The sequence below is a fragment of the Sebastes umbrosus genome, chromosome 20 (assembly GCF_015220745.1).
Source record: "Sebastes umbrosus isolate fSebUmb1 chromosome 20, fSebUmb1.pri, whole genome shotgun sequence".
NCBI classification, from domain to species: domain Eukaryota; kingdom Metazoa; phylum Chordata; class Actinopteri; order Perciformes; family Sebastidae; genus Sebastes; species Sebastes umbrosus.
This window is the reverse complement of record NC_051288.1, coordinates 14,523,537-14,549,974: the sequence shown is the minus strand read 5'-3', so window position 1 is coordinate 14,549,974 and position 26,438 is coordinate 14,523,537. Positions and strand designations below refer to the sequence as shown.

Here is a 26,438-nt window from a genome sequence, read left to right as displayed (position 1 = left end):
GTCAATATCAGCTTTAAAGAGCACCTATTATGCTTTTTCCCCTTTCCTTTAGTGTTGCTTCTGTAGTATAAATTGTATATGCTTTCATGTTGTCTACTATTATGCATTTTATTTAGGGATGTCAAAGTTAACGTAATTTAACGCAATAACGCAAATTTGTTTTAATACCACTCATTTCTTTAACTGGGGATTTTTAGGTTGTAACAGAAGGAATCCATTGATACCAACAATGTCTTACTAGCTTGTTGAGAGGAGGCTAAATAACGCTCCAAACTTCTGCTAAATTTTGGCGAGGAAAAACTGTCATGGTCATTTTCAAAGGGGTCCCTTGACCTCTGACCTCAAGATATGTGAATGAAAATGGGTTCTATGGGTACCCACGAGTCTCCCCTTTACAGACATGCCCACTTTATGATAATCACATGCAGTTTGGGGCAAGTCATAGTCAAGTCAGCACACTGACACACTGACAGCTGTTGTTGCCTGTTGGGCTGCAGTTTGCCATGTTATGATTTGAGCATATTTTTTATGCTAAATGCAGTACCTGTGAGGATTTCTGGACAATATTTGTCATTGTTTTGTGTTGTTAATTGATTTCTAATAATAAATATATACATATATTTGCATAAAGCAAGCATATTTGTCCACTCCCATGTTGATAAGAATATTAAATACTTAAGAAATCTCCCTTTAAGGTACATTTTGAACAGATGAAAAATGAGAAAAATGAGAAAAATGAGATTTTAATCGATTGACAGCCCTAATTTCTTTATTAACTTTGGACACACTTTGGAACTGTTATTTTCAAAAGAGCTATATAAATAAAGTTTATTATTATTATAATTATTATACACTTTTTTGTGCACGTAAAAAGGTCTGAAAAGTTACAAAGGCCAAAGTCCACGCCAAAGGGAGTTAGTTAAACAGGACAGCCGGTAAAAGAAAGCGTTTTTTGAACATTAAAGCAGTTAAACATATTCTAGTATAAACCCAAAATGCAAGTACAGTATACACTCTGTATGACAGTGATATTGATCTTCTCATCTAACTCTGCAAGAAATGGAGGAAATGTAAATTAAAAAATGTCAAACTATAGTAGCACATGTTAAGCACGGCAATGGAACATATTGGTGAAATAAAGGCCTGGGGAAGTAAGATCACATTTGGAGAGAAAATCAGAATACTAATAGCAGCTATAATCCAACGAGAAATTAGCAGCATGTCTGCAGAGGTTAACTCCATGGCACAGAATCAGGCGACATGGACCGGCAGAAAGTATTGGCAAGCCGAGGATGCTTTCTTCCCAAATGACAGTGAAGAATACCACAGGCACTGGAGCCATCGCACTGGCCTGCTTCCACTGAAATAATTGACTCGTTTCATGTGGTGATGTTTCGGATTGGGCCTGTGAAAGATGCACTGTGGGGCCCATTTCACAGGAGGGTAAAAGAAGCAGGCGGTCTTCTAAAGATTATAATGGTCTGTATTCTTGTTTCTTATCCAGCGGGGAATGGATGAATGATGCTGGTATTGTAGTCCAGTAAAACAAACAACCTTAAAAGACATAGCTCGACACATTGGGAAATTATTCGCTCTCTTGCTGAGTGTTGAGAAGATCGATAACGCTCGTGTCTGTGAGATAAATATGAAGCTACAGCCAGCAGCCAGTTTGCTTAACTTAGCATAAACACTGGAAACAGGGGAAAAGAACAATCCCTGTCCAAGGTAAGAAAATCCTCCTATCAACACCTCTAAAGTAGGGGTGGGGAAAAAAAATCAATTTACCTATTTATCCTGATTTTTTTATGATTTTGAAATCAAATTTTTAATGCCAGAATCAATATATTTGCTTCATTTGAGTCTATGCTGAGGTAGAAGTAGTTGTAGTCTGAGTAACGTGACGTCATATCCCAATGGAGATGACCATGGATGTATAGAGAGAACGGAGCTGACTGGAGAGCTAGCGATGGACTTGGCGAAGTTAGCGGAAATATACACGTGGGACCACGTCTGGTTTTCAAAATAAGGTGTTAACAAAGGAAACTGAATATACAAAATAAATATATGGAAATAAGATTGATGGATTATATTCACTAGTAGTTTAAAACATTACATGTCCCTTATAAATTAAAAGAAAATACCACTAATTTGTGAGGGAAATGTAATAAAAACAAATGCCTGACAATGACTTATATGTTTGACTTCAGGACATCTCAGACTACATACATGCTGAAAATCAAACATTTTTACTGCATCAATTTAGATAGTTTCCAAAGCAAAAGTCCCTAGAAGTGTATGTTTCAACTTTTTCCCATGGTCTAGTGTTAAAAAAGCAATAAATCACAATTCTTGTAGAATCGCAATACTTTAAAATCGCAATACGTATTGAATCGGGAGATACGTGTATCGTCCCAGCCCTACTCTAAAGCTCAGTGATTAAAACATTAATAAGTGGCTGCTAAGTTTGTAAGTTCAGGCTCAACACTTTCTTTCAAAATAGTTTCTAAAGCTTTTTGATCTCATTTTTCACTGTGCCATATTGTGAAAATGTGCTCATTTGGGTTGAAGTTGTACTTGACTGCATCTTGCTTGTTACCATCTGTTAAGTAGCCGCTTGGCTACCTTGCCCGGAGTCTAGACTGTGAATGGGAAAACCCAGTGACGGTGAACTCCAAAATATGCTGGAATAATATGTGGAAATATGAAAAAAAAAAAAGGGAAGTTATATCAAGAGACGGCTGCGTTGATCAGATTTCTAAAAAAGTCTTAAAAGGAGAGAGGAGTTTAAAAAAGCTGCTTCCACTGTTGATTGATGGCCACAGAATTTGGATGCGGCACACTCAAAAAAAAAAATGGCAAAATAAACATTTTATGATGAAACTGTCCACTCTGGTGAGCGAGACTGAAGTGAAATTGATAATATAACGAGACGGAAGAGTCTGCCGTTCAATATGCCGTTGCAGCAAGTGAGAAGTCATTAAAAAAAAGCTTTTAGAATAAAACAATACAGCAAAATCTGTGTCCTTTACATAGGCACACAATAAAATGAATGAGGATTAATGACAGTGACCTAATATCGTGAACAATATGTGTCGTATAGTATGCGTGGGCGTGTAGCCGTTAATAGGGCTCCACAAGGTTTGTAAGTTAATTACAAATTGGGCCTTTTTTGATATAACTTAATTACTATGCAAAAAGCCCCTTTGAGATAATTTACTTGTTAAATGCACATTATTAAAACAAATGTTAAAACAAGAAGCTGAGCTAGTAATTTCTTTTATTCACTTGAACCCGATGCCCTGTTCCGTGACACGGCCCACAATGCATTTCAGCCCACGATCTTAAAAAGTTTTGCTACAGAAATTGACTTCTAAAAATATACTGCGCAATCTTTCAAACAAGAGAAATGTGTGTAGTAAAAGGCCTGAAATACAGGTGCAGACAGACGGGGTGTTTTTTCCTCTAAAAGTTCTCGTGTGTCATGTCCTTTTTAAGCTTCCATCAGCAGGTACACCAATCTGCACCTCTCCCTGGGGTCCGATTCCTCTCCGTCTTCCCTCCGCTACCCAACCAGCCCGCCGTTCATCCATCACCCATTCATCTATCCATCCATCCTTCTCTCTCTCTCTTTCTCTCTCTCTCTCTCTTTCCCCTCCGATCCATTCATCCATGGAGGACAGCGGAGGAACAGAGGAGGACAGAATTGGAGAGGTGAGAGAGGAGACAATTCAAGGGGACGGAGCAGGAAAAAAAGATGGTGGAGGAGGAGGGATTGAAAGAAGAGAGAAGGAGGAGGAGAGGGTGGGTGGAGAGGAGTAAAAGGAGAAGAGGACTGTAGAAGAGAGACAGTGTGACCTTGTTTTAGATTGATGCATCTCTGGAGAAAACGGATTGTAGACCCGGCTCGCACACACTCAAAGACACACATGCACACACAGTGTCAGGCTCAGTGCTGTAGGGATCACCACTTTGTCACTGTGCTGCTGGCTTATCCATTATCCTGACTCCCCCCGCCACCACCCTCCCTCTCTCTCTCTGTCTCTGTCTCAGTATGTCAGGTCTGCTCCCGGCCGGTGAGGGGTTGAACACAGCTGACAGCGGTAGTGGTGGTAATCAGACGGTAGTTGTTCTGAGGACACATGGTGGAAATACATAAACACCCCTCCAGTAACCCCCAAATGGTAGCCAGCATCTGTAGGATCCACAGTGTTGTGGTGTCTGTAGGTATCGCCTGGGTTTTGACACTGCTGTAGAAGACGAAAGGATGGAAGAAAATGATTTGGGGTAATACGTTTATTCGCTTTCTTTCTGAAAAAGAGATGAGAAGATCATGTCTGTGCTTTAAAGGTACCCTGCTGAGTTTTTAGACTACAGGTAGCTGTTTTAAAGACAAAGTGAAAGTCCTAAAAATCTGCTTCGCAAAGGGAAATCTTGACCCCGACGACAGTTTGCTACCATCTGTTAAGTAGCCGCTTGGCTACCTCGCCTGGAGACTAAACTGTGAATGGGAAAAATCCAGTGACGGTGAACTCCCAAATATGCTGGAATAATGTGCACATGTGAAAAAAAAAGGAAGTTATCTCATGAGACGTCTGCGTTGATCAGATTTCGGGAAAAATATCAGTCTTAAAAGGAGAGAGGAGGTTTTGAAAAAGCGGCTTCCACTGCTGATTGATGGACACAGATTCTGGATGTGGCACACTCAAAAGAAATGGCAAAGTAAACATTTTATGATGAAACTGTCCACTCTGGTGAGCGAGACTGAAGTGAAATTGATAATATAACAAGTCAGGAGATGGAAGAGTCTGCCATTCAATATGCCGTTGCATCGAGTGAGATTTTTTTTTAAAGCTTTTAGACTAAAACAATGCAGCGAAATCTGCGGAAAATGTGTTTTGAGTGTTCTTTTCATATGCACACAATAAAATGAACGAGGATTAATGGCGTCACAGTGACCTAATATCGTGAACAATATGTGCTGTACAGTATGAGTGGGCGTGTAGCCATTAATAGTGCTCCACGGGGTTTGTAAGTTAATTACAAATTAGGCCTTTTTGATGCATTATAACTTAATTACTATGCAAAGAGCCCCTTTGAGATAATTTACTTATTAAAAGCACATTATTAAAACCCTGTTAATGACATGTTAGACAGATTTTTACCTCATTGACAGTTTGCAAGAAAACTCAACAGGTGACCTTTAAGTGCAGAGCAAGAGTCAGGATGTACTTTGGCTAGCTTAATATGGAGAACGGAGGCAGAGGGAACAGACAGCCTACTAACCCCCTCTAAAGCTCACTAATGTCTCCTTTGTTGAACCCATCATACTCCTTGACGAGCAACAGCAAGGCGATGTGACTGGGTGCAGCTTACCAAAGTCTCAATTAGGTTGCCAGGTTTGTACAGTCTGCACAGACAACCAATACCAATACTGAATGGCAACCTGTGCTAGCTGGAAATGCTGCACAGAGTTTGCTGGGTGAGTGGATAAACTGTTTAAGAAATGGTTCCAATTAAGGCTGTAAAAGTTAACGCGATAATAACGCGCTAACGCAAATTTGCTTGAACGCCACTAATTTCTTTAACGCATTAACTCAATGGATCTTTCGGAGGTTGTAGCAGTCTCAGTTTTAAAGCTGGAGTGAAAAACGCTCAAAACTTGCACTAAATTTTGGCGAGGAAAAACTGGCAATGCCATTTTCAAAGGGGTACCTTGACCTCTGACCTCAAGATATGTGAATGAAAATGGGTTCTATGGGTACCCACGAGTCTCCCCTTTACAGACATGCCCACTTTATGATAATCCCACGCAGTTTTGGGAAAGTCATAGTCAAGTCAGCACACTGACACACTGATAGCTGTTGTTGCGTGTTGGGCTTGACTTTGCCATTTTATGATTTGAACATATTTTTTATGCTAAATGCAGTACCTGTGAGGGTTTCTGGATGATATTTGTCATTGTTTTGTGTTGTTAATTGATTTTCGAGTATTAAATACTTGACAAATCACCCTTTTTGGTACATTTTGAACAGATAAAAAATGATTAATTTGCTATTAATCACGATTAACTACGGACAATCATGCGGTTAATCGCGATTAAATATTTGAATCGATTGATAGCCCTAGTCCCTTGTCATTTTCTGTTTACATACAGGTTAAACAAGCAAGAAACATCAAGTAAATAAGACAGTTTAAGAGACTTGTCACAATGTTGAACTATTCCTTTAAAAGTATTATTTTTCTACAATTTTTTTAGTTTTTCTTCTGTTCCGTTTTCTTTGATGTTTCCCTTTTCCTCGTTTTTTATTTGACGTTTTATCTGAACTTTTACTGAATACTAATACTGTCACGTGACCTATAGCCTACAAGATCCCACTACAGACTGAGGTTACATACCGTATGCTGTATGTGTAGTGTGTGTCAAGGATAGAGCCTCTGGTACAAATCATTGATTTAACGCAATAAATAAGCTGCAGCCTTTTGAAAGTAATATACAGCGATGGAGAGAAGGAAAGAGGGGCAATGAGAGTGAAGCAGGGTAAGGGAAGGCAGCACAGAGAGAAAAAAAAAAAACAGCAATAAATGTGAGAGGGGAAAAGTTCCCGGAGCAAAGAAATACCAATCTAGAGAAATACCAGTCTGCTTCAGACATAGGGGTACAACAGGGAGATGACAGGGGAGGATGAGAGGAGATGGTAGACAGAAAAAAAAAAAGGCAGTGAGAGGGACAAAGACAGAGAAAGAAGAGGAGGGAGGACAGATGGGAGAGACGTTCACTTCGGATGAAGCGTCTAACAACAAAGGAAGCAGTAATAAATATTAAAATCACCTTGAAAACTCCAACTCCACCCATATCCACACGCTGACACCCAAACGCATGCTGACACACGCACAAAATATACCATAAATCTGCAGTACCAGCCCACCACACTGGCACAATTGACATTAGCGCTGTAGCATATTTGTCATGAGCACATATACTGTCATCCTCCATCATACAGGCGCCAAAGGGGGTGGACACAATATCACAAACATCTGCACAATGTACACGAATGAAATTCAATACCTCATAGACACACAGGTGTTGGACATCACAGACTTCATGTTATCTCCTGCATGTTACTGCGTCGGACTGCATTCGATTGCGCATGTATTATTCTGGTTTTTATATGGGGGTTGAAAAAGATGGAAGTTGAAAAGGTTGTTGGTTTGGCTGCAAAACTTATCGTAGCCAGAAGAACAGCCAACAACAAAATTGTGAAATCACTTCAAAGTACAATTAATTGCCTGGATAATAGCTAGTGGTATATGAAACTATAATTGAAGCATTCTGGAGCTTTGATTTTCACTATTTGAACTGCAGAAATAGAGCTGTGGGCCATGATTCAGAGGTCTGGAGGGAAATATCATTTGGTGTAGTGCCATGTGGCAGTTGATGGACAATTAATGCATACAGTCTAGGCTCAATGACAATGTGGCCGCAATACCTTTGGCCCATCTGCTTGGTTTCCCCCATTCCCATGGAGGGCTCACCATGTTAAGGGCCAGCTAGTGTGGAGTGGAAGTGGACAATGCTTACAATAAGTACTGACTTAACCAGAGGTGTGAGAGCTGGATAATGGAGGAAACATCATATCAATTCAAATTCTGACTTGCTGTATGATAAACAATACTTTGGTTATGCACATAAACCTTTCCTACACTTTTATAACTGCCTTTTCAGGGTGAGATTTAAATCACTGAATGTGCAGTAGCCTATAATAAAGTTAGATATTAGTAAGTATATATATTTTCATCACATCAATTACAGGTGCTTACAAAAGGCTTGTGAGAAGAGGACTGGAATATTTCTCAAAAATGAGGTAGGAAAGGTATTCAAGATGCTGATGGTGTTAAACAATAGGAAATATACAGTGGGCTTCATCAACAGCTGAATGAGCTTGATGTCCATCAGTTTCTATAGTGACGGATGTTTCCTGCTCATTTCAGTTGGTGGAGAAAGTGCCCCACAGTTTACCTGTGTATTTATAACCTCCCTCTTAATGCAGAGAGCCCTACACAGCTGTGAGTGTGAGTTCATTCAGAGTGACACTCCGTAGCAAAGGGCTAGTGAGTAGGAACTGGTTTGGGAGAAAGTCACAGTCACGCTAGGAACTGTCATTTGCATAGAGTCAGAGTCTTTTTGTTGTGCATCTTGCAGAACGCCGGCTGACCTGAGAAAGTCACGGAGAGAGAGGAGCTATCTGGTAATATCTGGTTGATATTCTGGCTTTGTACCCCTCTCTCTTTTTGGCGAGTGCACTTGTCATTTAACATACTTGCAGCGGTGTTATCACACACACACACAAAACCAGCACACAGTTTCACTGTCATGCAGGAACTCTCGTAGACAATCGCACAGGTGCAGCACGAACACAGGGATACACGCACATCATCACACGTCCACTCAAGCGTAACTCTTTTCATGCCGTCTGTTGAGTCTTGTTCATATTCGCAGATAAGTCACATTCAATTAAAACAACCAGTGAAGCACCGCCTACACACCGCAGGCTTCAAATGAATTCATAATCAGAGTCGAGTCAAGTGCAGGAATCCGCCAGAGCAGAGGATTTTTTTTTGCATTTTGCTACTTTCAGCGCAAAAAATATTGAGATTACAATCCAACAACAGTAGCTGGTGTAAGCTATTTTTGTTCTCCAAGTCAAGCTGGTTTCAGCAATGAGCATTAAAAACGTTATGATCTTAATTAGATAGAAGTTATGACAGTTTTTTTTGGGGTAGGGAAAACAAACAGGAGAAAAAGGGTTCGGAGCTGTTAAACTTTCAGCCACTTTTGACACATTGTGCGGTCTCTCACCCTCATTAAAAATAGACTGGTACTCTTGTCACTCGGGAAACCAAAAAAGTGAGTAAATATAGTCTGTTACTGTACCTCGGGACCCGGGCTAATTAAAACATGCCAGAACTCTTCTGACACGGGGGTCCAAACAGTTAAAATCAACCCCTCATCCTGGGACTCGAGCTCATTAAAAACACACGCATGTCATGAGGGGACCCAAACAGAGTTACGTATTGTCTGTCAACCCAGAAAAACACAGGCTCATTAAAACATACTATTATTTTTATATAGGCTACATATCCACCAGAATAAGACCTGCAAACTTGTTTCTGAGACCCTGTTTAGGAAACACAGTTTTACAGGTGTAATTGAATGCAGGTGGACATGTGCGATGATGAGGAGAAAAGAGGAGAGACGGATGGGTCGAGGGAGGTCTTGATTCCTACACAGTCTCCCCCCTTCTACCTCTTGCACAGAAGCAAAATGCACTCTCATACATCCACCTTTGGCTGCAGAACCCTGTCAGCTAAATGCCAACCAGATAAATCGCAAGGGCTAAGAGTTAAATGGAATATTAATATTCTGACAAATCGAGCAGAAAGTCAAGAGAGTATTATGCTGAGCTCTCCCATCGGTGATGACTTCATTTCTGTCTTACCTTGCTTCAGTTTGTTCCCAGCTCAGGGTAATATATGAACGTGGGTGTTTTTTCAACATTAAATTATCCCTAGCACGTTTTTTCCCCCCATTAACTGTTTATATTATCAAATGAATTGCAGGTTCTTCTCATATTTTGAAGTGAGAGAATAAACACTGTGACACTCCAGGGCATTAAAGCTGATGATTACAACATAGTTGACAAAACGTAATATCCAACTTAACCTTTTCATTACACCCCATCCCATGTATGTATGGTATATAGGCTAGTTACATTCAAAACATCATGTCATATCATCAGTTGGGCTGAAAACAGGACGTAGGATTTTTGGACGTGACAAATAAACAACACGAAAATGTGAAATACTTGCCTGCAGATATTTTATGCCATGGGCTTTTATTTTGAAAGGTAAGAACAAACGGAGTGGATCTGCTCTGCACTGCCTTTGTCAAAGTTGAATGGAGTAATAAAGTTTGCCATCCTGGTTCGGACAACGGAGCCGCCATGTTGTTGTTTCATAAATACAGGCGCAACTCATCCCGTTCCGCACAACGCGATTGGTTGATGTCTTCATTTATGGTGCGAAAGCTCAGAAAAAACGACCTTGTTCAGAAAAAAGTATGCCGCTTTTTCGCTGTGTAATATTCACGTTCATGACAAAAACAACAGTTCAAAACAATATAAATTGACTTGTGTAGTAATCGCACAAAAACCACAGTGTGTAAAGGCCTTTAAGCCTATAAGGTCATAAGCTATCTCACAAAATGAACATCAGCATGCTAACATGCTCACAATGATAACGCTAACATAATATGCTCACATCTACTAATAACAATAAATAAAGTACGATGGGAATGTCATTAGTTTTGCAGGTATTTGGTCATATATCAAAGTACTGGACAAAATTAAAAGTTTGACCTGATGATAGTGCGGGGTGAAAACTTAGAGGTGCTAAATGTGATTTTCAATTATCACACCAATTAAAGGTGCTAAATGCGAGATTGGGAAAATTTGTATTGCCTCCACCCGGCTGTCAACATGGCGACAGCTGAGCCCGGCGACTCGCAGCTAATGGTGCTAACGACCCTAACAGTGAAAACAAAGGCAACAGTGCTGACAGAACCAACAGCACATGCACTAAAAGGCATGCACGGCCAGTCCGGCAATGTCAACAAAGCGCGGAGAAGCTTGCATTACACACAGAGGGAGAGTGACTTAATTCTCTGCTCAGGTAGACATTACTCCTCTATATCTTTACATAGCAAATAGTTGTTTCGATGCTATATTAATGCTCTGATATTGTATAAAGCACCTTTAATGGTTTACCAACGTTATCAGAATTCCTCTTGACTGGGATATGAATGTCTGTACCAAATCTCATATTAATCCATCTAATAGTTGTTGAGACATTAAGTGTTATAAGTGTGGCCCAGGCAGGAAATATGAATGCTATACGGATGAGATGTATTAAGAACAGGAAAAGACTGTAGTAAATGATATGATGAGAGGTACAACTGAATATGCTACTTTACATCCTTTGGCAAACTGTGTTGTGGCTGTCTAAACAAAGCGCTATTCATCTTCAATCACCAAAGGATCAATAATGAATCAGGAAAATCTTGTGGCACACAGCACACTCGCTGAGATGTGCGCACTCCCCAAGATAAGCCTGAAGTCAGAGAAGCCACGCACACTATCCTGATATTAAATCCCTGCTGAGCGGTCTCTCAATTATGAAACGGAGTGAAAAGAGATGAAGACAAAGACAGAACGAGTGAGTGAAAAAGAGATGGATAAGAAGAGGCTACCTTTACCGTCCGTATCTTGGCCGAGACAGGTTGATAGCAGCAGCAGATAGAGGACTCCTGTTCCCATTATGCTCGGCCATTTGACCCGGCCCCACGACAGTGGCCCCATTAAGTGCGTCCTAACCATCTTCACCACCATGCTTCACCAAGCATCCAGCTGCGGAGAGGGGAGGAGAGCACATAAACACAGGTCAGCCACAATCACTCACCTCATTTTGAGCTGTGCATTGAAAGCAGTCATTTCCAGGTACTTCCTTTTCAGGCGGCGCCACCTGCGCTTTCAGCGAACAGCGAGCTGGACGCATACATTAACATGTTCAAAAGATGACATCTGCCACTGAAAAGAAACAGCGGCAGTAATACAGAGTTTGATGTAGCAGAACTGCATGCTCCCCGCCCATCCTTACAGAAGTAAGCTTTGAATGAAAATACGATTCCTATATCGACGGTGCACTCCATTACATCCCCCAAGGTGAGTTGCCCCTTCCAATCTAAAGCTCACACATGCATTAAATATTCATATTGTGGCTGCACTTCATGTCACCAATCTGAAAATCTTTGATCAATCTTTGCGCTCGTGCATCAAAGTAAGTGATCGTTATACAGGGATTGCCGCCACAATGGGAAAATATAGAAACCTGTGGATGATGATAGAGAAGGAAATATTTTGTGCGATGTAAAATGCCAGCGGTGGCAACAACATCTTAGATCTCGCAGCGGAAGATTTGACACAGTTGATAATACATTAGACGTTTTTGAAGGGTGCTATACAGAGGAGAGAGTGTGTGTCTGTGTGTGCTTAGGGTTGAGAGTAATTACATTTCATAGGGAGAGCATGTACAGCTGTAGGGAAAATAGGTTTCTTTGAAGTTCTCAGTCAAAGACACATTTGGGTGCTCTCTGAGTCTGTATGTGTACGTGTCTATAAATTGGTCTTTGATTGCTTTGTGGGTAATGCGGCTCAAACCCATCGAGCATCAATACAACCCACTTATCTCACTCGCGCAAACATTTAAAGTGAGAGATTGACCTGCAAGAGAAAACATCTTTCAGCTCCTCAACACAGACTCTCAAAGGATAGCGTTCGTCTAGGTTGGGTGTTTGTGTGCGTGCGGTAGATTGCACTTTTCTCCATCCACCATCTTCCTAGCCAGTCTGGGATTTAATTACACCAAATTTCTTTAACCTGGATCTTACCAACCACCTAAATGGTCAACGGTGTGCACTGTGTATACACAATTAGTATAAAGTATTACAGTGTACTGATCCAGGAGCATTACTATGAGGAACTGACCGTTAGCTAAATTGTGTCCCTGAACAGCAATGGTCCATTCATAGTTTAGCAACCGTAGCTAATCTTCACTAATAAGAGCAATACTCTCTACCTCAGACTAGACAGACTAAACACAAGAACAAAAAATCTAAGTAAAGGATTAAACTGCGAGTTTATTTGCTTTAAAATAAGCTGCAAATACCTACCGATAGTACTAACTTAGCATTTTTTCCAAAGGCAGGGAGCTAAGGTGCTAGTAAATCACAATTTGGAGTAGCAATAGTGGCTCTATCCTTTATTTGGTTTGGGGAAGTTTACACTCAAGCCAAACTTGCGTTAAATAGTGTTACATTTACTAAACTTATAGCTTCTCAAATAAATTTGTGTTTTAAAATAGGAAGCATAACAGTGAAGCACAAAGTTAACTACCGTGTTTGCTTGTTTAACTTGTTCGATAGAGCAGCCAAAGCATCCACGTGTTACATTAGAATTAGGGCTGTGAAAGTTAACCTGGTAATAAAGCGTTAACGCAATCGATATTTCGGAGGTGGTCGCGGGATCAGTTTTAAAGTTGAGAGTGAAGATACTGGTATTACATGAAACTAGAAATGCTAAGAAATCCATTGTGGTTGGTACCAATAGATTCCTTAGGATTTCTCATTTCATACAATACCAGTATCTTATATGATACTAACTTAGTAGTCATACAGTTGTTACACTTGTCACGAAGGAGGTTAAATACTAAACACTAAATGCAAACTTGCGCTAAATTTTGGCGAAGAAAAACGGTCATGGCCATTTTCAAAAGGGTCCCTTGACCTCTGACCTCAAGATATGTGAATGTAAATGGGTTCTATGGGTACCCACGAGTCTCCCCTTGACAGACATGCCCACTTTATGATAATCACATGCAGTTTGGGGCAAGTCATAGTCAAGTCAGCACACTGACACACTGACAGCTGTTGTTGCCTGTTGGGCTGCAGTTTGCCATGTTATGATTTGAGTATATTTTTATGCTAAATGCAGTACTTGTGAGGGTTTCTGGACAATATGTGTCATTATTTTATATTATTAATTTATTTCCAATAACAAATATATACATACATTTGCATAACGCAATCATGTTTGCCCACTCCCATGTATAATACTTTTTTTTTTTATCAGGATTTTAGCAAACTAACTGTCAGAGTTTCAATATTTGTTATTTCAGCTGATAAAACCCACTGGCCAGAAAAAGAGTAATCTGTTTTTGTTCAATTTTGTGTGAAATTCAGGAAGATTGTTTCAAATATTAGTAAATCTGCCATCGCTAGACTATCATTTTAAACTGTATAAATGCAAATGAACAGAAAGCTTGACAGGCGTAGCAACAGTAGGCAAACTAGGGCGTAGGAAACGGCCAGTTACAAGCATCCAAATATGTTATTTTGTCTTTAAAGTTAGTTGAACCATACCCTGTTCCTATAGATTCTCCTCCCGTTCATAGCATGATTCATCCGATACACCTAAATCAGTCAAGATGGTATGGTATGTAAACACAGTTTGTTTCAGTCTTCATGGTAATAACACTGAGAATATTCGTTATTCTACTGAAAGAGATTATCCTGAATGGGACCTTATCTGAGACTAAACTCAACGGCTCGTATTCAGTAACAACAACATTAACTGCTCCCCGTCACGCAAAATCCGCCGCCTGTTTAATTAGAGCTGATTTATGAAGTTCCCGTGGCAGCGATTACTGTGACAGAGTCAGATTACTATCGCCCTCTGAATGGAGCTGGAGTTGGCTGACAACGAAAATGTAATTGTAATATTGTACCAAACCCCAGAGGTGAAATCCAGCAGTCACGGGGGCTCCGGGGCAGCTTCATTTCAGGGACACACTTTAGACTCGCAATGCCACGGTGCTGCTCTTAAGCGACCTTAATTGAGTTTAAACTCCGGTTCTTCAGTCCATGCATAATGGCGGGCAAGTGGACTGTGATCAAGATTTAGCAGAGTGTCAGAGAAAGCCCTACAGAGGGAACTGATAACGCCTCCGACATTGTAGAGAGATATTCTGTCTCAACAGAGAAGCAGATGGTATTTTCTTTTTTTCTGTGGCACTGATTTTTATGAATCGCCAGGGATACTGCATGTTTATGAATTCAAAACCTCTCTGAGTCCCAAATGCTAGCACTGTTGATGAGATTTATAAATAATTCTAGTAGTTTTTTAATAAGGCTGAGTCTCCAGGCCAGTAATCTCTGCATGGAACCCCTGGTAGTCATATTGTGATATTGGCGAGAAGCTGATGGACACATGAGGCTGAGCTTGCATCAGGGGGATTTGTGCTGGCTTGCATTTGAAATTACATTAGAAGTGCAAAAACAGTGTTACATTCTGTTATTAAACTGTATTATGTGAGTAGCAACGTTGCAACGCCAGGATTTGTCAAAATGATGGATGACTTTTGGGCTAATTTTTTAATTAATCCAACCCCGGGAGTTACATTATGACTCATGGCTGAGTGTATGCAAACAAAATATCAATGTAGTTGCTAAAGTGATACTAGGGATGCACCGATATCAATACCGGATCAGATATCGGGCCGATACGGACTCAAATAGCTGGATCGGATATCAGTGACAATGGGGCCGATCTATTCAATTCAATTCTATGTTTATATACTATACAGTATATTATTATATACATACATTATATAATGGAATTCGGATTCCTGATGCAAAAAGTTCACTTGAATTGTAATTGTTGTTAATTTTGAAGCCAAGTTGCTGTTGTACGATTCATTATTTAATTTATAAATAATAAGAATTAAAATAATAAAAATGTATATCTGTGTATTTATTTGTTACCTTTTGTTTTACAAAGTTATGAAAGCATTGTTTAAGTCAAGTTTAAATGATGTTGCCTTACACATAAAAGGATGATGCCAGTCACTTCCACACAGTGAAGCATTCAGCTTATTAATTAATTATTATTAACACTGGTATCGGATCGGTACTCGGTATCGGACAATATTCAAAGCCCAAGGATCTGTATCACGAAATCCTCTAAATTGGATATCTCCCATGTTGATCTATACCTCGTTAACTTGGTAACCTTTCCAATTTTCATCATGAATTTCATATCAGTTCTGCATTTTGATAGACCATCATGAAAAATACTTCCAGTTTCAGTTGAAAAAGGTGAAAAATAAAACCTTGTTTACTGTTGCAGAACATTGCTACAAGGTTAAGGCCTAACCTCTCTTGATGAAATATGCTTTTAATTGCTGCACAAACAAAATCCATTTGACACCTAGTGACCCAAAAACACTCTCGTGACTCAAACTTTTCTTTCTTTTTTTTTTACCTGAACTTGACAAAACAATGCCAGCAAATCCAAAATAGACTCGTTTGATACAACAACCTATTCTCAAAGGAGCCCAGTTACATATTCTCACAAGCTAACACAAAGCCAGATTGATTTCTGACAGCGGTGACTAAGAAAAGAGCTGGTGCGGCCCTTCTCACAATTTACAAACACCCAGTCTGGACTCTACAGCTAATAAGACATGAGAAATGCATGAGAATGCACAGATTGGAGTTTGCTGCTGCTCTTCTTCCTCTTTTTTTATTATATTTTCATGAGCTACATAAACAATGTGACCCCAGATAACCCTTTTTTTCCTAATTAAATCTGCACCAACCACAGACGAGGAGATGGAGATAAAGAGAAGTGAGATTATTATATCGTTATATTAGAATTTGAGAGAGAATTGAGGGGTTTAAAATAAGGCTGCAACTCATTATAAGGTGATATCCTGATAATGTCGATAAGGTGTCCCAAATATTGTGTATATTCAGGCTGAGGGGAGTAAACTTTATGTTTATTGGCAGAAATGTAATGTTTGAGTAAAGTTTGGACCTCATTAGTGAAGTCTGCTGCCGGCAACATCGACATTGAAACTTCAACTGAGGGCATTAGATAAAATGTATGAAACTATTGGTTTATTGGTGTTTCACTATAACACTGTTTTGCGGAGTCAAGCCAAACTTGTATCTCCCACATTTATCTCCAGAGAGAGGAAATTGTGATTTTTTACAAAAGTGGTAAAATTGTATGTTAGCACAGAATGAGTATTATTGTGTTTATGATATGTATCGTTAGTCTTTTGGAGAACCAAAACCTATGGGGGTGGTAAATGGAACACTCAAAGCACTTTACAACACAAGCCTGCATTCGCCCACTCATTCACACACACACACACACATTCATACACTGGTGGCAGAGGTTACCATACAAGGCTAACATACGCCTGTTCCTCAGGAGCATGGTAAACATTCACATGCACACTTACAGCAATTTTGGGTTCAGTATCTTGGACAAAGATGACCGCACTACCTTCAGAGGTATGTTATAATAGGACTCTCTTGTAAAACATAATTTGAATACTGATGAGACTTTCCAGGTAAGATAAAGGTTAGAAAAAATGCTGCACTGGTGCACCACATTGTAAGCAGTGGAATCTGTACAGTCGTAGTTTGTTTGACATGAGTTGAACCTGCTAGCATTTGCTAATTCAAGGACATTGAATCTTTTGTGGGAATTAAAAACACAGATTTCTTTGTACCTGTCATACTAGAAATAGTTACTGGAAGTATTTTTGCATTATAATTCCATTTTACTTTAACAATTAGCCACCCTTGAAGCACTAATGTCAGTGCTACAGCTTTAACCCTGCTTAACTATACACCAGAAGTGGAGTAAATATATAAGTTGTCTTTTTTTTTTTTTTTTAAATACGTTGTTTAATAAAGAGGGAATGTGATCTTTTTGCAGGGGCTGCCAGTGCAACGTGATGTGCAAGTGGTGCAAGTTGATGCAATAGTAGATTAAAGGTAACAGACAGCTGTAGTACATTAAAATATTAAAGCTGCAGTGGGTAGAAATGGAGCAAATATGATTAAAAAAGTTATTATTATAAAATGGTCACTATATCCTGACAGTAGTGCATGAGACAGGTAATCTGAAAAAAATCGGTGCTCCTATTAGCATCTGCAAGATTTCACAGACCGGAGGAAAACAACCAATCAGAGCCAAGCTGGAGCCTTGCCGTCTCTGAGCAGCTGTCAATCACTCGCGAACTCCGATCAAATGCTCAAACTAGGCGGCGCTGATCAAATATGAATCAATATTCTGTTACTGTAATGCCTATTTCTCGCCTCAAATGTTTTTCAGAAACATTTTGTAGTGTACTGTTTAGCTGTAAAATGAAAAAGTTTGTGACCTGGAAGCCATGTTGAGACCAGCTGAGGAAATACCAAGCACCACCCACCAGCTGGAGCACAGCCAATAGGATCGCTCTCTCTCTGATATGACCTGTGATTGGCCAAAGTCTCCAGTTACATGATTTATAGATTTATTAAAGCTGCATGAAAACAGAGCCAAGAGGAGGTTCAGAAGTCTAGTTTTCTCTCAGAACACTTGAATAACAATATGCTGAAAGATTACTATGGAATATTTGCCCAATGATGCTAAAAACATTCTGCCTACCGCAGGTTTAAGGATCAAAACAAACATCATTACGACCAAAATAACTACAGATAACGCAGTCATCAACCAACCACCATACCTTCTTAAGCATATTGTTATGAAAATCAAACAATTTTGAAAAAAAAGATCCATAATATTAATGCAGTATTTCTTCTTCATGATCCCCAGTTGTTATAATTTTTTTAGCTGGGCCCAATTAGAAAGAAGGTTTCTGACCGTAATTGTGAGACTGTGTGCTGGGCAGAGTCGCCGGCTTATGTTTAATTCCCTGGCAAAGTTCACAAAGCACTGTGGCACACAATAGTAGGCCATGCTGTAAGCGTCAGTAACCAGGATGAAGTGTATTAGGGCTGAAGGCGCTTCTCCTCTGATAGAACTTCAAAAAGTTTTATTCCTCCAGAGAGGAGAGAAAATACACCCGACAAAGAGAGAGCGAGACGCTCGCGCAAAGGAAATGGGGAGGAGAGAATAAGAGAAACATGGAGATGCAGTGGAAACAGAGAAAGGGAGAGAGAGAAAAGTGAACAAGAGGAGAGATGGGGCATGAAGGTAAAAAAAAAAAGAGAGAACAAGAGATTACTTTGGAAAAGAGGAAGAGAAACCAGAGACTGAGACTTTGTCCCAGACAATACCAGACAGACAAAGAGAGAAAAGGAACGAGACAGAGATTGTGACCTGCACTTTAAAGGCCACTGGTTTCATTGAACATCAACAACCTCTCATTGATGTATAGGGATCGCAGGGTAGGGGAGAAAATGAGAAGAGGGCATACTGTAGCTAGGATGAGGATAGGATGGAGAGTAAGATAAGGCGGAAACAATAGCAATCTGTGGGAGGGAACAAGATTGAAAAAAGAAAAGAGAAGGGCACTAGAGAGAAAACAAATAAATGAAAAGAGAAACTTTGCAAAAAGAAAAAGGAACAAAACTTTGACCTTAAAACAGAGGAGATATTGATAGAAAATATGTGTCTGTGTGTGTTAAAAATAGTGAAATAAAGAAGCTAAATAACACAATGGAGTGTTAACCCAAAACAATGAGAGAGAGTGAGAGATGTTGACATGCTGTTCACTTCCTCGCTGTTTGTGATCAGCCTCCTGTCATTGCATGTGACTGATAAGACCTTGTTACTGTAACTCTAACCAACTGTGTATGCATGTGTGCAGGAAAAGACAACAAATGAAAATATTCCCCTTGTACTGTCATAGCCGACATCTGTCTATTTCTTTTTCTGTCAGTCTGTCTGTGTGCCTGTTTGTGTTGTGTTTGTGCCAGTGTTGTCTGTCTGTCTGTCAGCTTGTTTGTCAATGTCTGTCTGCTTTGCAGAAAGGCATCTTTCACAGCTCCTCTTCTGCTGCCAAAACAAGACTAGAAATTTATTCTTCTTTTCTTTTTTTTTTTTCATTTCAGGCAGATGGCTGCCAGCCTTATGCAGACCGTCTTGCGAGTGTGTGGTTTATTGCCTTGCTCGAGGGTGTTTTGCCAGGACACAGAGCGAGTGAACTGTGACTCTCTGGTTACAGGGTGGTCGGTAATGAAGCCGTGCTGCCGTACAGCACAAACACTGAGGCAAAAAAAAAACGCAAAGTCAGAGCAAAATTTCCATATGTTGATAAGCGGGGCCAGAGGGGGAATGTGGAATGACCCCCCACCAGAGTGAGAACGTATTGGTAGTTGACTTGTTAGTATCATGGATGGATAATAAATAAATGACCACAAAGAAATGCAAAAGAGCCACAAAGACATATTTTAATGGCCACTAAGAAACGCAAAACAACCACAAAGAGACACAAAATGACCACAAGGAGACACAAAACAACCACAGAGACACAAAACAACTACAAAGAGACACAAAATGACCACAAAAAGAGACAAAATGACCACAAGGAGACACAAAACAACCACAGAGACACAAAACAACTACAAAGAGACACAAAATGACCACAAAAAGGGACAAAATGACCACAAGGAGACACAAAATAACCACAAAGAGACACAAAACAACCAAAAAGAGACACAAAATGACCACAAAGAGATGTATAACAACCACAAAAAGGCATAAAATAACCACAAAGAGACACAAAATTACCACAAAGAGACACAAAACAACCAAAAAGAGACACAAAATGACCACAAAGAGATGTATAACAACCACAAACAGGCATAAAATAACCACAAGGAGACACAAAATGACCACAAGGAGACGCAGAACAACCACAGAGACACAAAACAACTACAAAGAGACACAAAATGACCACAAAGAGACACAAAACACCCACAAAAAGAGACAAAATGACAACAAGGACACACAAAACACCCACAAAGAGAGACAACATGACCACAAAGAGATGCAAAACACCCACAAAGAGACACAAAATGACCACAAAGAGATGCAAAACACCCACAAAGAGAAACAAAATGACTACAAAGAGATGCATAACAAACACAAGGAGACACCAAATTACCACAAAGTGACATAAAATTATCAATATACAATTATTAAACATTTTTACTCTATTATTTAAGTAATGTGCCCCCCCCCCTTCTATGCTCCAGTTCCATTCAAAGGTTTTCTAAACCGCCCCTGCTTATTTTTAAATTCTCTTAGACTCTCACTGTTTCTTTTTTGTGTAAATGACAAAACAAGATGCGTAGGCTTTGAAACACACAGGATAAGGCAGTGGGCGCCAGCAATTTGCCAAGTACAAGTAGACAAGTGTCAAGCTAAACATCTTAAATCAGTTTTGTGAGCCTTAATGCGATAAACAGCTTTCATGACACTGTCAAAATGAAGTAGATGATGCATGTAGGTTAGAGCAAACAGTATTTGCAAACACTCATACCACTGCACATCTGCATCGGGACTAATTCAATTATGTGCAGTTCAATTTTCTGTGTGAACGGGTATTAAACCGGTTTGAACAGGTTTGCAACACGCTGATTACGGACTAAATCTAGCCCAGTTGGCAGTATCAGAGAGCATCATCACATGCACACACTCACACACACACACACACACACACACACACACACACACACACACATATAGTCGCGTTGACCAGGCTGTCCAATAAGCTAATGGTGGGGCACTTTGCTCGCCTTGTTCTGCCAATCTCACAGAGACAGTCAGCACCTGTGAGTGTGAGGCGGCAGCCTCTCACACAGGCGCAGAACGTACGTGCCAACTGGCTGTCGGCTGTAGTCTTTGCGTTGTGTTCCAGTGCAACTTGTCAGCCGAGACAAAGGCGACGTGAGGCGACGCAACAGGGAGCCTTCGCCGCCGCTAGTTCTCTGATGTCAGGTTGGTGTGTCCCCAGCTTTACAGAATATTAAAACCAGACCAGCTCACCACAAATGATGTGATAAACATATGTTGTGTACATATTTTTTGTTATAAGGTTTGCAGTTGTGCAAGCTGACCGAGCTGCGTTCAAGTGCCCCTGGTAAGAAAGATCCTTCTTCCAAGAATGGAAGGTGTAAATGCAGTCAAATTAACCTTGTTTGGCCTTATGCGTTCATAACATCGAATGACAACCAACAGCCACCCAAAGTAGAAAAGCATAAGAAAAAATAACATCAACAACACCTCAAAAATAATCTGAATATAAAAATGCAATAAAGTGTTTCCGTTATTGGCCAGAGTAAAGAGGACTAAATGTTGGTGTGACAGCAAGGTGTCTTCATGCCCCCTTTAATATCATAGCATCTTGTCTTTCATTAAAAAGTCCTACTTCTCCTATTATTATTATATCTCCTCATTAAGTTTGTTTTCTTCTACATTGTCGGGTCGTTCAATTGCACTCGAGTTGTAATTTGAATATTTTTCAACAGCTCTTGAAAGCAGCATTAAAGCTGGAAAAACAATAGTGGCAACATTACGCCGCTACACCGTCGTGACAACAAAACTGACACTTGTTGCAATTACCTTACCTGAAGTGCTTCACCAAATAAATGAAGCAATCTGTGGGGATTTGCCCGCATCTGCCTGAAAGGACTTTTATTTTCCGAACGTAATCAGTCTGTTATTGCTGAGTGCACGGAAGGCACAATAAAACTAAATTTGGCTGCGGAAATAGGTGCATCGATCAGCTGTGCCACCCCAGAAGCAAAAAGAAGGATATGAGAAATATGGGGGCAAGTTTTGTTTTGAACACACACAAGAATTGGCAAAACCAAAGAGCAAGCAGCGAGAGAGATGGGGATAATGGAGAAAGAATGAGAAATTGAAACAAACTGTGAAAAGAAAGAGAAGCAGACTGATGACAAAATAAAAAAAGAGAGGGAGCACATTACCTATCTGCTATTCTGTTATGCAAAAGCACTAAAAAGCGTTGCGGTGTAAAGTTTTATTTGCACATTTTTCAAAAGTGCCACAACAATATTGTTTTGTTTAATAGTCATGCTAATAAATAATTTAAATAAAAATTCAGCAAGAGTGAAAGGGATTTAAATTAACAGAGAGACACAGAGAGGAGCGGGGGGGTAGAAGGCAGTCGGGTCAGTTGAGGACAATTTAGCAGCATTTCCACTGTATTCGTTCCACTTGGAGGAATTGGCTTCTCATCCACCGAGTCTGCTTTGTCAAATCCTGGAAGGTCTAGTCTCATTTAAGGCCTTTAAATCACATAATCCCTTTCAGCTGAATTCTGTTACTGTTAGAAATACGTTGTAGGGGAAAGCTGGAGCTTCCGCTCCGATTTGATTGGACGGCATATGTGTGGAAACTTGCACCATAATTGAACTCAAGGTTTACATGGTATCAAAATGAAAATCTTATGGAAATCAGGGCTTCTTTAGAGAGTGTGAGAAAATAATGTGAAGGTACTTGAATAAAATACTTGAAGAGTACAAGAATATGCCCAACCTTGTGGGAAGTGAGGTTATTTTAGTTTTGACTTTTCGATTTCATTTTAGTTTAGTTCGTTTTCAGAGTGTTTAGTTTAAGTTTTACAATAGTTAGAAGTTTGTTTTTCTTAGGGTCAAGTACAAAGTCTCAGAAGTATGTAGCTACTAAGGCTGTCACAGTTAACGCGTCAACGCGTCAACGCGTCAACGCAAATACGTTTTAACGCCACTAATATCTTTAACACATTAATGCAATCAATCTTTCGGAGGCTTTAAAGCTAGAGTGAAAGTGCTGATATCATATTTAATTATTAAACCTATGGAGGTTGAATAATTCCAAACCTGCGCTAAATTTTGGCGAGGGAAAACTGTCATGGCTATTTTCAAAGGGGTGAAAATGGATTTTATGAGTACCCACGAGTCTCCCGTTTACTGACATGCCCACTTTTTTGCAGAAGGGAGAAAACGGAGTGTAGATCCGGCATCTTTTCACATCAAACTCGGTGAAATAAGAGTTTATTTCGACCAAACCGGAGTTTGTGATTGTTGTAAAGACTAACGACGACGGTTTTGAGTTATATTTTGTCTCTGTCAAGTTTGAATGAAGTGTTTTATGATGCTCTGCCGCTAGAACAGCTGATCTCAACATAAACAAATACACGTGGATGATAACGTTGGTTTACTCAATCGTACCTAATATGCAAACGCCCCTATAGTTTCCGTTTTAGTTTGCTATAATAACCCTGGTGGGAAGTGAGAGTGTTGAGGGTGCAGCACTCGGGCTACGTTGCTTTAACACAGGGCTGTTCTTAGTCTGAATCCCGATTTACACACTCCCCTCTGACACTGAAGGCTTGGGTTAGCATCCATTTCTCATGCCAGCAATCCGCATTGGCCTTTTTAAAAATGTAATACTGAAGGAGAAAGCATGCATATACTAGTTAGGTGCTGGCTCACAGACATCTGTGAAAGGAAAGCGCCACGCTCATAATACTTTTATTTCAAAATCTATATTTTCCTCCTTTTACAACATCTTTAGGTAACATTAACCATACTTTCATCACACTGATGCCCTACTGTATTATAGAACAACTCAACAGGAGTCTTGGATTTATTTGTGTGTGAGGAGAGAGAATGAGTTTAACATGAATCAGCTGTTTTTAACAAATATGAAGTCATAAATGTATAAGGATAGCTTTCCTATATACACCTATTTGACGTCAATTTACACACAACACACATGCATGAACATATTCCATTTCACTCACTTTGTAGGTAATGGAGCAGGAGCACAGTTAAGCTTTGAGGATCTTTTCCCGTCCTCCATTAAGCCCCGATGACTCATTTCCTGTTCTCTTCCTGAGCAGATCTCTCTGCCAGCAGGTGACGCAACATTAGGAAGATATTTGATACAGGACACAATGGAGCGCACACTCTACGCACGGGTGTGTGTGAGGGCATGCTCGCTCATATGTGTATTCACATGTTGCCACTCACATGCGAGGGAGTGAATAATGAGGCGTGCCCCGCGGTTAACATGGTGTAAGTAGGTGTTAACTATGACAGATTGTGCTGCCACTAGTGACCACGGTTGAGCAGTCAGATAGCCTTCACCCCTCCGCTCCGTGATTATTTCACAGTCCCATAATTGTACGGACGGCAATAAATCTCACATCTCATTTCATGCGGTTGATTTCACCTCTAATGTCGTGGCAGCACCAATTTTCAATTTGCCTGATACTCTTTTCTGGAAAACGTCCAGCTAACAATGAGTGAGCTCGTAGCTGTCAGCTGTCACCGCTATGTGCTCTAGCAGGACACACACACATGGACGTGCACTCGCTGTTGTGTTGGTAAGTGGTAAGAAATGAGTTCCAAAATGAGAAATGTCTAGAAAGGTGACACATACTGTACAGCCTATTTGCAGGTGCTGTTACCCCTGTTACCCCCGGTGACCCTTACATTTCAAAGTATACTGAGATATGTTTCCTCAACCGATAAAGTTTTTACTCGTGTTTCCACAAGAGGTGAAAATATAACAAGCGTCACAATGTGTTGGCAATAATACAGGTGCACATCTGACTCCAAATCTTAAGGGTAGTATGTTTGCAGGGTCAGGAAATCTGTGCAAAATCGAAATTTTAAGCAATAGCAATGTCTTTTTTTCCCAAAAACTACTAAATTGTGTTCTTTGATTGAGTTTCCATGAAGGCTCAATTTTACTCTTTTTTTTTTTAGTTGTTCCGATACCGATACCAGTATCTGAAATGCGTCGATACTGCCCAAAATTTGGGATTGGGTATCTGCAAATACACCAGTCTATCCAACAATCCGATACTATTATTTATTAACACAGGAAAAAAATCAACTCGTTTAACCGGAAATCAATTGTTCTTCACCGCTCCAAAACAGTAGCCTTCACTGTGCTGTCGCCCTGGATGTATCATAACTACTACTACTGTTTTAGAGCAGCGAAGAAAAACTGATTGTAGGTAGTTTGTCAAGTGACGATAGCAAACAACAACAGTGCGTAGCTAGTGGCGAGTGTAACTGTAACGGCAAAGAGTATAGAAGCAAAAAGACGAAACTGGTGGTTTTTTTACAACAACTGCAGCCGCCATTTTGGACTGAAAATATTTATAATATTTTATTGTTCAACACAGGCCATTTTGGTAGAATATGACAATATAATAGAAATAATTTTGTTTTGCTTTTGTACGGCACTTTGAAGGTGGACGTTTTACTGCCATCCGTTACTTGTTTTCAGCCCAAAATGTCGGAAGCGTGGCTTTGCTGCTGGGTGATGATGTTGCATCTCATTTCAACGATGAGATAAATTCAACAAAGATAGCCCAAAAGCATCGAAGACATTATATTTATCACACTGGTATCAGATTGGTACTCAGTATTGGTCGATACTGCAAGTTCAGGTATTGGAATCAGTATCAGGAGGGAAAAAATGGTATTAGAACATCTCTACTCTTTTTTGGACCAAGTATTACTATAGCTATGAAATGTGTGTACAATTGTGTGTAGTACAAACTGTCAAACACAAAAAAAATATGTAAAAAGCAAATGTCATGACATAGTATTGATATTTCATATTTTGAATAAATTAGTTATAGTTTCTGCTGTGAGATTCAAGTCTGAAAAGTAAGAGTAATGTTTGGCATCTCGAAACTGCCGAACCAACTATTTATATTGTAGCAGGTGTTATAGATTTAATATGATTTAAGCATGATTCTGCCCCTGTGCGTCATATTTGTTTTGCCTAAAATGTATTCAAAACTGATTTTGGTGAAGAGTTTAGGAGAAAATTGACATTCCCAGAGCAGCCACCGTATTTTCTGGCTTAAAAATTGGGAGGAAACCCAAAGACATCCAGCAAGTGGTGCGTTTGTCCAATCAGGTGTAAGAATTGTTCATATTGATGTCTGAGGGAAGGGAAATAGTGTCAGTCATTTATTGTGGGAGTTAC

The 26,438-nt window shown here is 39.9% G+C and overlaps 1 protein-coding gene across 9 annotated transcripts in view; it reads right to left on the bottom strand.

The window, feature by feature from the left end:
* Nucleotides 1-26,438, bottom strand: part of LOC119479369 (protocadherin-15-like) — a 331,261-nt gene that overhangs the window by 163,130 nt on the left and 141,693 nt on the right. For 6 of the 9 annotated variants that reach the window (XM_037754884.1, XM_037754889.1, XM_037754883.1 and 3 more), the window contains exon 3: nucleotides 11,306-11,462. In XM_037754884.1, coding sequence (XP_037610812.1) covers nucleotides 11,306-11,444 — 139 coding nt within the window. In that variant the 5' untranslated portion in view covers nucleotides 11,445-11,462. The remainder of the gene's footprint in view (nucleotides 1-11,305; nucleotides 11,463-26,438) is intronic. The other 3 variants (XM_037754892.1, XM_037754885.1, XM_037754887.1) reach the window with 1 other exon arrangement.